General features: G+C 52.7%; 1 protein-coding gene across 2 annotated transcripts in view; it reads left to right on the forward strand.

Annotated features, from left to right (window-relative positions):
- Window positions 1–14,679, forward strand: part of HIVEP3 (HIVEP zinc finger 3) — a 464,171-nt gene that overhangs the window by 396,561 nt on the left and 52,931 nt on the right. For both annotated transcript variants that reach the window (XM_081305082.1, XM_081305083.1), the window contains one exon: window positions 8,244–13,835. In XM_081305082.1, coding sequence (XP_081161208.1) covers window positions 8,778–13,835 — 5,058 coding nt within the window. In that variant the 5' untranslated portion in view covers window positions 8,244–8,777. The remainder of the gene's footprint in view (window positions 1–8,243; window positions 13,836–14,679) is intronic.

The following is a 14,679-nucleotide window of genomic DNA, read 5'->3' on the forward strand; positions in this document are numbered from 1 at the left end:
GGATGGGTGGGAGGTAAAGAAGAAAAGTAGGAGCACAGCGGTCAGTCCTTCAAGAAAAATTAAATAAGAGCCTCCCCAGGAATAATTCACCACTCATTGTTGGGAGAAAAAGCATTTTTCATGAAACTCAGCCCTCAGGTTAATTGGTTGGTCAGCTTTGCCTTACTGTGACAAAATACCTGAAATAATCAACTTTTGAATAAAGGAAAGGTTTCTTTTGGCTCACAGTTTGGAGATTCCAGTTCGCGGTAGGTAGGTCCCGTTGCTTCTGTGTTTGTGGCAAGGCGGTAGCTCATGGAGGGGAACGTGGCAGAGTTAGCAACTCACTTCATGGCAGCCAAGAAACAAAGAAAGAGGAGGGTGGGCCATGTCAACAATCCTCCTTGAGAGCACCTTCCCAGTGACCTAAGACCGCCCTTAGGACCCAACTCTTAAAGTCCCCACCACTTTTCAGTAGCACCAAGTGAGGACCAAGCCTTTAACACGTGGGCCCTCAGGGGACATTCAAGATCCACACCAGCTAACACGGCCACACAGAGCGATTCACTCATGAGGGTCACGTGTGGTGTGAGGGTGGTGGCTGGAGCCCACCGGGGAAGATTCCTGGAGGAGCTGGGAGACCAAGAAGGAAGGCAGGACCCAACGGGGCCTCCCTGACTAACCTCGGGCCCTTGGGGGTTTCAGCCTGAACCTGGGGTCCAAATCCTGCCTTTGCCTTTTCTTGCCTGATTTAAAGCCATAAGTGCCAGTTCTGATGTTTGCAAAAAGGCGACATGTGTGAGAATCCGATGCTAGCGTTTAGCACTGCTGGGTACGTGGTAGTTGTCAGTGAGTATTTTTAAAGTATTTTTATATTTTACTTCATGCCAAGCCTGGTATCGGGCCCTAGAAATATAAAGACGAGCTAGACCCAGGCCCTGCCCAGTCCAGGAGAAGACAAGCTCACGGGAAGATGCTGATGGACTGCCTAAGCCAGGGCCTGACCTCAGCAGACACCCCAGGCTTCTTGGTGAAGTACCACTATTTGACCTACTAGATTAGCAGAAAATGTCTTCTTCCTGGACAGGCTGGCCTTGGGACCTAGTTTGTGCCTTTTTCTCATGAATAAATCCGGTCGGAAGGTGTGAGGGGCCAGTCACCCCTAAAGCCTGGTCCAGCCCAGCAGCTTGTCTAGCCACCCCATGGGGAGAGGGTGTGTCTCCTCCCTGCTTTCTGAGGGTCACAGAAGTCATAAGGAAAAAAATCATAAAGGAACTATAAGGAACCATTGGGTGATTCTGAGGGTCAGTGGCCACAGCTCTGTCAGGGGACCACTTTGGCACCACTGCGTCATCACAGTTTGGGGACAAGATGGGAAATGCACAGAAGCTCCTCCCAGTGCCCACCCTGGCTCTGCACAAGGTCCCCACGCAGACACCAACTGTCACAGCCCTGAAGGTAGATGTGCCCTGGGGACACATCCCAGCCTCCCGTGCCTGGCATGTCGTCCCTCCCACCTATCCTGAGTCCCTTTCTTGCAAGTCTAACTTTGACCAGGCTTCCCATCATTCAGGGCCCGTCTCGAGCACGCCTCCTTCCTGGTAGCATTCCCCAGGTCCTCTGGGGAGTTCTTCCCCTGGAACAGCAAGGTGGAAGGGCAGATTCAAATGGAAGGGCAGGATGGAAAGCCTGAGAGGGCTGATGGGCCAGTGATGTCAGGTCTGAAGTGCCACTGGCTGAACCTCTCTGCATGGGGAGCTATTGAGAGTTCTTGACAAAGGGAGCCCTGGTGAGGTCGGCCATTGAAGAGATGTGGGTGGGGGAGGGGGAGAGGCTGGAAACCTAGAAGCCAGGTGATTAGCCACGGAATGCAGTCAGAGCGATCTCATTAGTGTCCCTAAACACCAGCCTGTAGAAGAATGTTTGTCAGATTGGCATCAGGAGTTTTACAAAACATGTACATTCTGGGGTCCACTCCCCCAGAGATTCTGTTTCAGTGGATCTGGAATGAGGCTAGGATCTGTGCTTTTAGCAGATGTCCCAAGACCTTTTAGGTGGGGGATGGGAATGGACTATCCAATAATGGTGCTAGGGCAGCTGGCTAGCTATGATGACAACAAAATTAAAAGTTTTATCTGTACGTCACACCTTATATACCCAAATAAATGCCAGTTGGAGCCAAGATGGCACTGGGGAGGAAGAATGGAGAGAAGGAAAAAAAAATCATAAAGGAACTATAAGGAACCATTGGGTGACATTCCAAAAAAATAATCTTCAACATGAAACCTAAAGTCATAAAGAGAAAGAGTGATAATGCAGTCGGCCACATAGAGACAAAAATGTTTTGTACATCTGTGTTGAACACTGATGATAAGTCAGTAAGGAGAAAATATTGCCAGCCTAGATATGAAAGATTGATATTCCCCAATATTAAAAGTTTATGTAAACCCATAAGAAAATATGATTCACATAAAATATGAATCTATAAAAATTTAAAACAAAATATGATCCATTAGACATTAAAAAGACATGAATATGAATCTATAAAAATTTAAAACAAAATATGATCCATTAGACATTAAAAAGAATGAGAAAAATAATCTCCTGGATGAAATAATTGATGAATAAGTTTACATAAAAATGCTGAGCCTTACTCGAAATCAAGAAATAGAGATTTTTTAAAAAAATAAGATCCCATTGTGGTAAGCAGAACAGTAACTCCCAAGAGAGCTACCTCCCAATTCCTGGAGCCTGCCTTGCCTGTCATGGCAATGGGACTGTGGTTGTAATTAAATTGAGGACCTCATGAGGGATTATCCTGGATGAATCCAACATAATCTTAAAAAATGCACAGTTGATAGAGAGGAGCAGAGGAGTCAGGATTAGAATAACTCAGTGTGAGAGGATGTGGCTTTGAAGATGGAAGGGAGCCACCAGCCCCGGGATGTAGGCAGCCTCTAGAATCCGGAAGCAGCTCTGCAGAGGTGCCGCCTTCCAGAGACCAACATCACACTCCAACCCAGGATGAGTTAGTGTATTTGTTCAGCTGCACCAAGGGACCAAGTAGCTGGTTTCAACAGATGGAAGATGTATTTCTGTCCGAGGCCGATGTCTTGCCTTCACATCGTCACCCAGTCTAATCCCACCATACCTTCGGGTAACGCGCTTGACTGTGTGATCAGCATTCACTCACCACCACCCCATGGTGATCCTTCCTGAGAAAATGGGCAAATGGAAGGCAAGCGCTTGACCTGCTGGCCATGACCTAGAAGTTGCATACAGCACCTTGGCCAGAACTAGCTGCAAGGGAGGCTGGGAAATACAGGCTCTAGCTGGGCAGCCATAGACCCAGTTGAAGCTCAGGTAGAGTTTTGCTTTCGTTTTGTTTTTGTTTTTAGTAACCTAGGGCCTCCTGCAGACTAGGCCAGAGAGCTCTACCACTGAGCCACACCCCCAGCGCTCAGGTGGACTTTGATGACTAAAAGGAAAGACAAATAGCTAGTCGTGTTTCCCATTCCCAGCCAAGGACCCAACCTCAGCCTTGGCCACTCTCTTTGCCTAGACTTTGCTCTAAAGCTCCCTGACCACTTCTCCCTGTGTCTCTCTAGAACCGTGTCCTCCTGTCTGCCCTGTATTGCCACCATCTGAGCCTGTGGTCACTTTTGCTTTTCTTTGCAGGTGAAGAGTTGGGTCTTGCACATGAACACACACACAGTATTGCATACAGAGGAGACACTGGTTTTGTTGTTGGGTTGTTAAGTAAGAATATTAACTGCTACCTCCAATCCAGCCTGTGGCCCTGTTCCCTGGATCCCCAGCTGCCAGAGTTAGGAGGAAGATTTATTTTCCTGGCATTTTGAGATCAATATGCTTTATTACTGTCAGTAAAATTTTTGAACAGATTTTGGTATCTGGGAGATAAGTATATATGTCAGTAAATTACAATTAAAGAACTTTGTTAAGACTCACCATTCTGGGGTCAGATTGATCTAACAGTGACCTGGGCATGGGGCCCCTGTCCCCATCTTGGCACAGCCTTATCTTACTTGACAAGTGGCCCAAGCTCCTCAGCCTAGAGCCAGAGGCACAGTCCAGCTGGTCTCCTGCCGGTTCTGGTGGCATTGTCCACCTGATAGAGCCCAGCTCCCAGCTCCACCTCCTACAAGCCCCAGGGTGTCTGCTCTGGGCTCTGGTCCTGTGGTACCAATGCCTGGTTGCAGGAGGCGATTTATAGTTTGGCTTTGGGCCTAGACCACCTTGCCTTGAGTCTGTTGGCTCCTCCCCACAGGCCTTTGTGGCTCCACCCCTAGCAAGCCCAGCCCTCTTCCTGGTTGGGCTGTTCCAATGGCTAGGCCTATGGAAACTTCTGGAATCTTCTGGAAATGACCTGGTATGTTAACCAGTTGGTGGTTGAAGCTCAAGTTCTCCTCATGGTCATCAGCTGTCTTCTAAGCTGCAGCTCTCTGGGGGCTGTGGCCTCAGTGGCAGGCAATGTGGACCCTGCAGCCATTCTGACATCATCAGCAAAGGACATCCATCGTCTCTATGGACTGGGGTTCAGACCCCTGTTGGCCTGAAAGGGAAACCTCAAGGTTCTGACCCCATGTCTCTGGTGGCTTTTTTTTTTTTTAGTTGTAGATAGACACATACCTTTATGTTGTTTATTTTTATTTATGTGGTGCTGAGGCTTGAACCCAATGCCTCGCACGTGCAAGGCGAGCGCTCCACCACTGAGCCACAACCCCAGCCCCTCTGGTGGCTTTTATAGGTGATCTTTCATAGGTGACCCTGGAGAAGCAGAGTTTTCTTTGTCATTCAGGCTTATATTAAAATTTCACACACAGTCTCAGAATCTCAGAAAGCAGGAAAGACCCATTTTCTTGGTGTCTTGGTCACAGTGGCAGCATGGTCTTCCTGAAGGAGTTAAAGAGGTAGTACACGCCCCCCGGCTGCATCTGAAGGGCAGCACACCCCAAGGCTTTAGGTGTTGCAGTTTCTCCAGTGTCTGCACCTGCACCCCCGCTGCCCCTCCCATGGCCCGAGTATCAAGTGACTTGCATTTGTCATGCTATGGTAGAGCACAGTGGCAGAGAGCACTGGCTGGCCCTGGGGTAAGAGGACCAGCATGGCCCTGGGCCGGTCGTTCCCACGACATCCCAGGTGCCCTGTCTGCAGAATGAAGGGGCCTCAGCCCACAGCCCTCAGTGACTGTGCATTCTCAGAGCCACAGTGCTGACCCCCCCTTGTGAATCCTCTCCCAGAGGTGCCAGAAGGAGACCCCTCTGTGGAGAAGCACCAGGCCCAGCTCACAAGTGTAGGCTTGATGCGGACCCTAGGTAGGCACCGCTGGCCCAGTGAGTCACCCGATGACTCAGTTGTCACCTGACTATTCCCTCATTCACCCTGTCCCTCACACCTGGCCCTGGGAATCACATGGAGCCCCAATCTGTAGCTTTGTGAATGGCGAACATAGGACCAGACAAAGTAAGGTCCTCTTGGCCAACTGACCCCTACTAACTGATCATGTCACCACCCAACATGCCACGGGATCCATCCATCCATAGGAAGAAGCCAGGCTTACCGCTAGCCAGGGTTTGGGTTGCTTTGAGATCTTTACACAAAAGCAAAGTCAGCCCTTTGTTACCCACATACAGAACCCAGAGACCTCTCCCCACCTCCCAACCGACCCACAGGTGCAGCCAGGCCTGGAGGCCCAGCCCAGCCAGGGAGCAGCTCTCCCTCCACCTGACTACAACTGTACATGAGGTCCACCTCGTCTGAATTTATATGGCTCAGCTCTTCTGCCCACCTTGACCTGGATAAGTGAGGTGGGGTAATGCCATCGGCATGGGATGCCCCACTTCAGCTGAGCACTCAGCTTCTTCCACCCAGTAGACGTGGTGAGGTCAGTTGAAAAGCCAGTACTGCTATTCAGACTCTAGACACCGTGACACTCCTCACTGTGAACCCGGGGATGTCCCCTAGGGTCATGCTGCTGCTTCCCTAGAACAGAAAGCCATTGACTTCCTGCCGTGCTCAGCCACACAGAAGCCCCAGGGAATGTCATTGATTGAGGGAGGAGAGATGAGCCTGGCTGGGGGCTCCAGAGGCTCAGGATGGTACAACTCTGCCACCTGTGATTTTCAAGGCCAATCCTATCGTCTTCAGCCCTCAGTCTCCTCATCTAAGTGAGGGGATTGCACTAGTCCAACATCCTCTCCAATAAACACTTATTCCTGTGGTCCCTCTATAGTTATCAGCAAGTCCCAGCTTGGATGACATCTTATATGGCCACCCTGTTGACTGTGACTTAGTAAAAGAAGATTTCCCTGCCTCCCCCACACTCAGCCTGCTTTGGGAGGATGCTTTCTCTGCCTAAGTCGAAGGAGGGATTTGGCTGCTAACCTTTGCTGAATTGTGATCTTCCATTAACAAAGATCAATTACTGCATTTGCTAGAGGGATATCACTGAAGACACAGATGATCTCCTGCATCATTACTGCCCCTGACTGAAGTACCACATATAAAAGTTTCATTTCAAGCAAGCTTTTTCTTCCTGTAAGGAACCTAGATCATTGTTCCCCTCTGGCTATAAGCACTCTGTAATGGACCACATCTCTCTTTTCCCCTTGGCTGTCAGGGAGCTCATGTATAGCTGAACTATGGAACCCTTAGGATTGGTATCTCAGTGTTCTTTTTATCCCACCAATCCTAACTTCCTGCTCTATTTACATTTTCTCGGTTCTAATTTGTTATCTTTATTACAGTTTGTCATTCTTCTACAAATGTGATGTAATAGTTACCTTGAATTCTTTGTAGAACCAAGACAGAATGAAAAAGGAGAACATTTATAGGGTACAATTTTTACTAAAAAGATCAAGTTATCGGCCTTCCTTAACCTTGTCATGGAGCTGAAATCCTGCCATTTCAGAGACTCTCTGAGAACCTTAGAGACTTGTTCATCTGAGCAACTCCAGAAAGGGCCAGGAGTGAATGTCTCACTTCTGTGTCAGCAAATGGGAGATGAAAAGCAAGACAAGGACATAGGGCGCCCGGGGCAGGTTGCCCGGGGCAGTACACACTTACAGCAGAAGAAAGTGCAGAAACACTGCTCATCCACCCAGGGGCTCCCGGGGCACAGGCACCTAGGAGGGACGGGGACCAACTCCAGCTGTGACAACTTGCTGCTTAGAAACATCAGGCTTTAAATAGGACTTTCATGGCCCTCAGTGTTCCCAACTGGGAAGTCATGTGATTGAGCGTGACAGACTCACAGTGGCCTCTAGCTTCAAAATTCCAACCGTGGCCCTGGTCAGAAGGGACCTGAGATGCACTCAGGACCCAGGGAGCCCACACAGCCTGATTTTTGGCTGGCCTGGGAGGATGCTGTCACTTGGGAGTCCACTCAGACCACCAGACCAACTCTGTCCCTGCAATTGGCAAAGGCCTTCATTCTTAACGAGTTCCAGAGCTTCCCTGGGACTGACTAGGCACAAAAAGGCCCCCAAACTGGAGAAACCTTCCAAAACGCTCTCCCTGGGGATCGTCTGGACCAGTCAGGTGGTCTCAGGTGTGTTGGAGTGGGAGTTCCCGTGAGCTACGGCAGTAGTTGGCGGCTTCTCCTTGAAGCACAGGGCTGGGAGTGGGTTCTCAAGGGCATAAAAAGCAATGATGGCTCTCTCTTTTTCTCTTGTGGACACTTTCATATCTAGGGCTAGAAAGAAAGATTCACAAGAGAATAATCCTCCTCTTGGGAAACTTATATCTGAATAACCCATGGGCACTTCCTCCTGTGCCAGGCCTAGCACCGCCCAAAATTCATCCAACAGCATCCACATCCATGACCTCGCTGGGCCCACGGCATCCCCAGGGTGCGGTGAGGCAGGAAATGCTGTTGTCTGTTTTATAGATTGGGCAGTGGAGGCTTAGAGAGCTCCAGCCCACTCAGAATGGGTCCACAAAGCAGGACAGGCTTCCTGACCCCGACTGCCCTGCCATTCCCAGAACCTGCCCTACCTTCAGCCCCAACGACCCACACAGCCACCATGTCACCAGCACACTGGCATCAGCTGCAGGGGCAGGTGAGGGGAAGATGGGCAGCGCTTGTGCACGTGGAGCGAGGCTGGAGTTCTCTGGCTGATCTTGGAGGGGCCTCCGTGGGTTTTGACACTGAGTCTGAGCGGCCCAGGCCATGGGGACACACTACAGTAACTCTGTCTTCTCTTTTGTGTGTGTGTTTCTGTGCGTGCGTTTTTGTTCCGTAGAAGAGTCTGACTTCTCCTCCGAGGCCGCCGATCACCAAACACGGGACAAAGGAGAGAGGAAGCCAGGACGGAGCTGCCCCCAGCATCCAGTGTGGCATCTCTTGGGCTGGCACCAGGGATGACTGGGCCATGGACACAGACGTCTCCCACCTTCAGCCATTCGCATAGCATACGGGGGACTCGTGGGGGCCACTTGCCACTGCCCACCGGCACAACACAATGGCAATACTGACATCCCCCGTGACGTTTTCACGACAGACATTCAGGCAGGAAGTGCTGGTGTGCTTTCTGTCTGCCAAGTAGAGGGCCATGCCTCACCCAGAGGAGTAGCTTGGGCCCCGATGACCTGATCTGAGTCCACTGGCAGCCAGTGACACTTGCAAAAAAAAATCTCCCAAAGCCGTCTCAGGGTGGGCTTCTGCAGCTTTTGACCAATGTGGCCAAAGCTGGACGCCTCCTCCAGACACTTGGATTCTTCGTAAATGCAGCCTGCCCCACCCTCCCTGAGTAGCATCTGAGGTCTCCGCGAAGGTCATGGATCCTGAACAAAGCATCAAGGGCACCAAGAAGGCTGAGGGAAGTCCCCGGAAGCGGCTGACCAAAGGAGAGGCCGTTCAGACCAGTGTTTCCTCCAGCGTCCCTTACCCAGGCAGCAGCACAGCTGCCCCCCAAGAGAGTGCCCCCCAGGAGCTCCTAGCCCCGCAGCCCTTCCCCGGCCCCTCGGCAGTTCTTAGGGAAGGCTCTCAGGAGAAAACGGGCCAGCAGCAGAAGCCCCCCAAGAGGCCGTCCATCGAAGCCTCCGTCCACATCTCCCAGCTTCCGCAGCACCCTCTGACACCAGCATTCATGTCGCCGGGCAAGCCGGAGCACCTCCTGGAGGGGTCCACGTGGCAGCTCATTGACCCCATGAGACCTGGGCCCTCAAGCTCCTTCGTGACACCTGGGCTCCACCCGCAGAGCCAGCTCCTCCCTTCCCATGCTTCCATCCTCCCCCCTGAGGACCTGCCTGGCATCCCCAAGGTCTTTGTGCCCCGTCCCTCCCAGGTGTCCCTGAAGCCCACGGAAGAGGCACACAAGAAGGAGAGAAAGCCCCAGAAGCCTGGCAAGTACATCTGCCAGTACTGCAGCCGGCCCTGCGCCAAGCCCAGCGTGCTCCAGAAGCACATCCGCTCGCACACGGGCGAGAGACCCTACCCCTGCGGCCCCTGTGGCTTCTCCTTCAAGACCAAGAGCAACCTCTACAAGCACAGGAAGTCCCATGCCCACCGCATCAAAGCCGGCCTGGCCTCGGGCGTGGGCGGCGAGATGTACCCGCCAGGGCTGGAGATGGAGAGGATCCCCGGGGAGGAATTTGAGGAGCCCACCGAGGGAGAAAGCACAGACTCCGAAGAGGAAACTGGCGCCACGTCTGGGCCCCCCACAGAGCTCCCCTCCAGGCCTAAGCACCCCCTCCTCTCCAGCAGCTTGTACAGCTCCGGAAGCCACAGTTCCAGCCACGAACGCTCCTCCCTGTCCCAGTCCAGCGCAGCACCGTCGCTGGAGGACCCGACTCCCTTTGCAGAACCCTCATCGGAGCATCCCCTGAGCCATAAACCGGAAGACACCCACACCATTAAGCAGAAGCTGGCCCTCCGCCTGAGTGAGAGGAAGAAGGTGATTGATGAGCAGGCGTTTCTGAGCCCAGGCAGCAAAGGCAGTACTGAGTCTGGGTACTTCTCCCGCTCCGAGAGCGCTGAACAGCAGGTCAGTCCCCCAAACACCAATGCCAAGTCCTATGCGGAGATCATCTTCGGCAAGTGCGGACGGATTGGCCAGAGGACCGCCATGCTGACCGCCACCTCCACCCAGACCCTCCTGCCCCTGTCCACGGAAGACAAGCCCAGCCTGGTACCTTTGTCTGTGCCCCGGACACAGGTGATCGAGCACATCACGAAGCTCATCACCATCAACGAGGCTGTGGTGGACACCAGCGAGATAGACAGCGTGAAGCCCAGGAGGAGCTCTCTGACCAGGCGCAGCAGCATGGAGTCCCCCAAGTCCAGCCTCTACCGGGAGCCCCTGTCGTCCCACAGTGAGAAGACAAAGCCCGAACAATCACTGCTGAGCCTCCAGCACCCACCCAGTACCACCCCCCCTGTGCCCCTCCTGAGAAGCCAATCTATGCCTTCGGCCACCTGCACCCTCAGTACCCCCCACCACACCTTCCGAGGTAGCTACTCCTTCGACGACCATATCACCGACTCTGATACCCTGAGCCGCAGCAGCCCAGTATTTACCTCCCACCCCCGGATGCTGAAGCGCCAGCCTGCCATCGAGCTTCCTCTGGGAAGCGAGTACAGCTCTGAGGAGGCTGGACCAAGTAGCAAAGACGCAGCCTCCAAGCCCTCCGACGAACCGGAACCCAAGGAAAGTGAACTCACCAAAAAGACCAAGAAGGGCTTGAAAACAAAAGGGGTCATCTATGAATGTACCATATGTGGTGCTCGGTACAAGAAAAGGGATAATTACGAAGCCCATAAAAAGTACTACTGCTCAGAGCTTCAGATCACCAAGCCCCTCTCTGCAGGTGCTCACGCATCTTCCGAAGCCGAGAAGAGTCAATCGGAACACGAGCCGTGGTCTCAGATGATGCATTATAAACTGGGGGCCACCTTGGAACTCACTCCACTGAGGAAGAGGAGGAAGGAGAAGAGTCTTGGGGATGAGGAAGAGCCGCCTACCTTTGAGTCAACAAAAAGTCAGTTTGGCAGCCCCGGGCCATCTGACGCTGCTCGGAACCTTCCCCTGGAGTCCACAAAGTCACCAGCAGAACCAAGTAAATCAGCGCCCTCGTTGGAGGGACCCACGGGCTTCCAGCCTCGGACTCCCAAGCCAGGATCCAGTTCAGAATCAGGGAAGGAGAGGAGAACAACGTCCAAAGAAATTTCTGTCATCCAGCACACCAGCTCCTTTGAGAAATCCGACCCTCTTGAGCAGCCCAGTGGCCCAGAAGGGGAAGACAAATCTCTGGCCCAGTTCTCGTCCCCGACACCTGCCCCGCACGGACGTCCGGCGCATTCCCTGCAACCCAAGCTGGTCCGCCAGCCCAACATTCAGGTTCCAGAGATCCTGGTGACTGAGGAGCCGGACCGGCCTGACACAGAACCCGAGCCACCTCCTAAGGAACCCGAGAAGACAGAGGAGTTCCAGTGGCCCCAACGCAGCCAGACACTGGCCCAGCTCCCAGCCGAGAAGCTGCCACCCAAGAAGAAGAGACTGCGCCTGGCCGAGATGGCCCAGTCATCTGGGGAGTCCAGCTTTGAGTCATCTGCGCCTCTGTCTCGCAGCCCGAGCCAGGAAAGCAGTGTCTCTCTGAGTGGGTCCAGCCGCTCAGCCTCATTCGACAGGGATGACCACGGGAAAGCTGAGGCCCCTGGGCCCTCATCTGATCCTCGCTCCAAACCCTTGGGCACCCATATGCTGACTGTCCCCAGCCACCACCCACACGCCCGAGAGATGCGGAGGTCGGCTTCGGAGCAGAGCCCCAACATTTCCCACTCTGCCCACATGACTGAGGTACGCAGCAAATCATTTGACTACGGTAGCTTGTCCTCGACAGGCCCTTCTGCACCAGCCCCAGTGGCTCCACCGGCTCCGGCGGCCCCGCCAGAGAGAAGAAAATGCTTTTTGGTGAGGCAGGCCTCTCTGAGCAGGCCTCCGGAAATGGAGCCAGAGGCCACCCCTAAGGAAAGACAAGAGAGTGAGGACCCACAGTCCTCATCCGGGAAACCTTCAACCAAAAGCTCGTTGCCCCAGATTTCCTCAGTGGCCACCTCGCACAGTGGGCACCCTGGAGGCAAGAGCCAGGTGCAGGACAGGCCCCCGCTGGGGTCCACTCCACCCTTCACGGAAGCACTGCAGGTGCTGCACCACCCCATGGCCCAGCTGCCCCTGCAAGAGAAACCATATCTGCCCCCACCTGTCTCGCTTTTTTCTTTCCAGCACCTCTTGCAGCACGAGCCAGGACAGTCTTCAGACTTCTTCTCCAGCCAGGCCATGTCCAGCCTCCTCTCCTCACCATACTCCATGCCTCCACTCCCTCCGTCCTTATTCCAAGCCCCACCACTTCCCCTCCAGCCTACTGTTCTGCACCCAGGCCAACTCCATCTCCCCCAGCTCTTGCCTCATCCAGCTGACATTCCCTTCCGGCAGCCCCCTTCCTTCCTCCCCATGCCATACCCGGCCTCCTCAGCACTCTCTTCTGGGCTTTTCCTGCCTCTACAATCCCAGTTTGCACTGCAGCTCCCTGATGTGGAAAGCCACCTGCCCCAGATCAAAACCAGCCCAGCTCCACTGGCGACAGCAACTCCTGGCCCCTCCTGCAGCACAGGGTACAGCAGTGACATCCACTTGCCCCCTGCAGCTCCCCCAGCCAGTTCCTCGGCACCCACATCAGCCCTGCCGCTGGCCCTGCCCGCCTGTCCAGACACCATGGTGTCCTTGGTTGTGCCCGTCCGCATTCAGACCAACACGCCATCCTATGGGAGTGCAATGTACACCACCCTTTCTCAGATCTTGGTCACCCAGTCTCAAGGCAGCTCAGCAAGTGCACCTCTTCCCAAGAGTGAGGAGCCCTCATCCAAAGGGACAGCTGTGTGTGGGGCACATGTGTATGAGGCTGGGCCTGGACTGCCGGGCTTAAGTGAAGAGCAAAGCAGAGGTTTCCAGACTCCATACCTGAGAGTGCCTGTGACATTACCTGAAAGAAAAGGCACTTCCCTGTCATCAGAAGGTGCCTTGAGCCTTGAGGGGAGTTCCTCAACAGTGGGGGGAAGCAAACGTGTCCTTTCACCAGCTGGCAGCCTTGAACTTACCATGGAAACCCAGCAGCAAAAAAGAGTGAAGGAAGAGGAAGTTTCCAAAGCAGATGAAAAACTTGAGCTGGTAAAACCATGCAGTGTTGTGCTGACCAGCACTGAGGGTGGGAAGAGGACAGAGAAATCCCATCCAGGAAGCCAGGGCCAGGGCAGGAGGGAGCTAGAAACACTGGCCAGCCTGTCCTCAGATCCATCTGACCCCAAGGAAATTCCTCCCCTCTCTCACTCCACATTGTCCCATGGGACAGCCCCAGGCTCAGAAGCTTTGAAGGAATATGCCCACCCATCTGGGAGAGCTCATCGAAGAGGGTTGCCCCCACTGAGCGTGAAGAAAGAAGATTCCAAGGAACAACCTGATCCCCCTCCCTTGGCTCCTCCCAGCTCTCTGCCTCTGTCAGAAACGTCCCTCAGACCTGCCAAGTCACAAGAAGGTACGGACTCAAAGAAGGTACTGCAGTTCCCCAGCCTCCACACGACCACTAATGTCAGTTGGTGCTATTTAAACTACATTAAGCCAAATCACATCCAGCATGCAGATAGGAGGTCCTCTGTTTACGCTGGTTGGTGCATAAGTTTGTACAACCCCAACCTTCCGGGGGTTTCCACTAAAGCTGCTTTGTCCCTCCTGAGGTCTAAGCAGAAGGTGAGCAAAGAGACATACACCATGGCCACAGCTCCGCATCCTGAGGCAGGAAGGCTTGTGCCATCCAGCTCCCGCAAGCCCCGCATGACAGAGGTAAGTTCAGCATTGTTCTTTTTTTCACCACTGAGTGCTAAAGACCTTGTTGAGCTTTTAAAGCCACACTGTCTTCAGGTTCCATGTGTAGAACTAGAACTGAGGGGGAAGATTTCCTCTCTGACAGCTGTGACTGGTCACCTTATAAGGAAATATGTTTATTGGGTCTCTTTATCAGTGTGTTCCGTTCATGATTGGAATAGATACATTTCAAGAAAGTTGGCTATAAAGCAACCCTGTTTCCCCTGGAGCTTCCACTATAAAATCAAAGATAGAATTTCAGCAAGGAAAAAAATAATTCTAAAAGACTGAGTTGGACACTTGGTTCATGGGAAAGCCCCTAGCAGTTTCAGAACTTTGTAACATTTACTTACCTCATAGTTGTCCCTTGTCTTATTAGACTTTTCATATTTTTAATACTCATGATATCAAGGGCTCCAATTTACTCCCTCATTGCTTCTGACCTGCAGCTATATCAGAAGCTATGAAATTATATAAAGTTAACAGGTCCCCTGCACTTTTGGCAAGTTTGAAATATAATAATTCCAAATTTGAATTAGACAAAAGACACCTCCAAACCTTAAAAAGGCTAGCCTGAGGATTTGGGCCATCTGTGATGTGTTGTCCTAACTTGGCACTTGTGAAATGAGAAATTGGTCTTGCTTGTTGAACAACCTCCCTGTACTACACCCTTGGATACAGTCAAAGCTCACCTCCACCTGTGAGGCAGCATTGCCATCTCCATACTCCATATGAAAGAACCAGGGTCAAAGGCTGAGAGAGGTCAACAACACATGGCAAATGTTTAACAAACCTGGAGTATTAACCCAGACCTGTCGGTCTC

The sequence above is a fragment of the Spermophilus citellus genome (assembly GCF_964194105.1).
Source record: "Spermophilus citellus genome assembly, chromosome: 9".
In the NCBI taxonomy this organism is placed as follows: domain Eukaryota; kingdom Metazoa; phylum Chordata; class Mammalia; order Rodentia; family Sciuridae; genus Spermophilus; species Spermophilus citellus.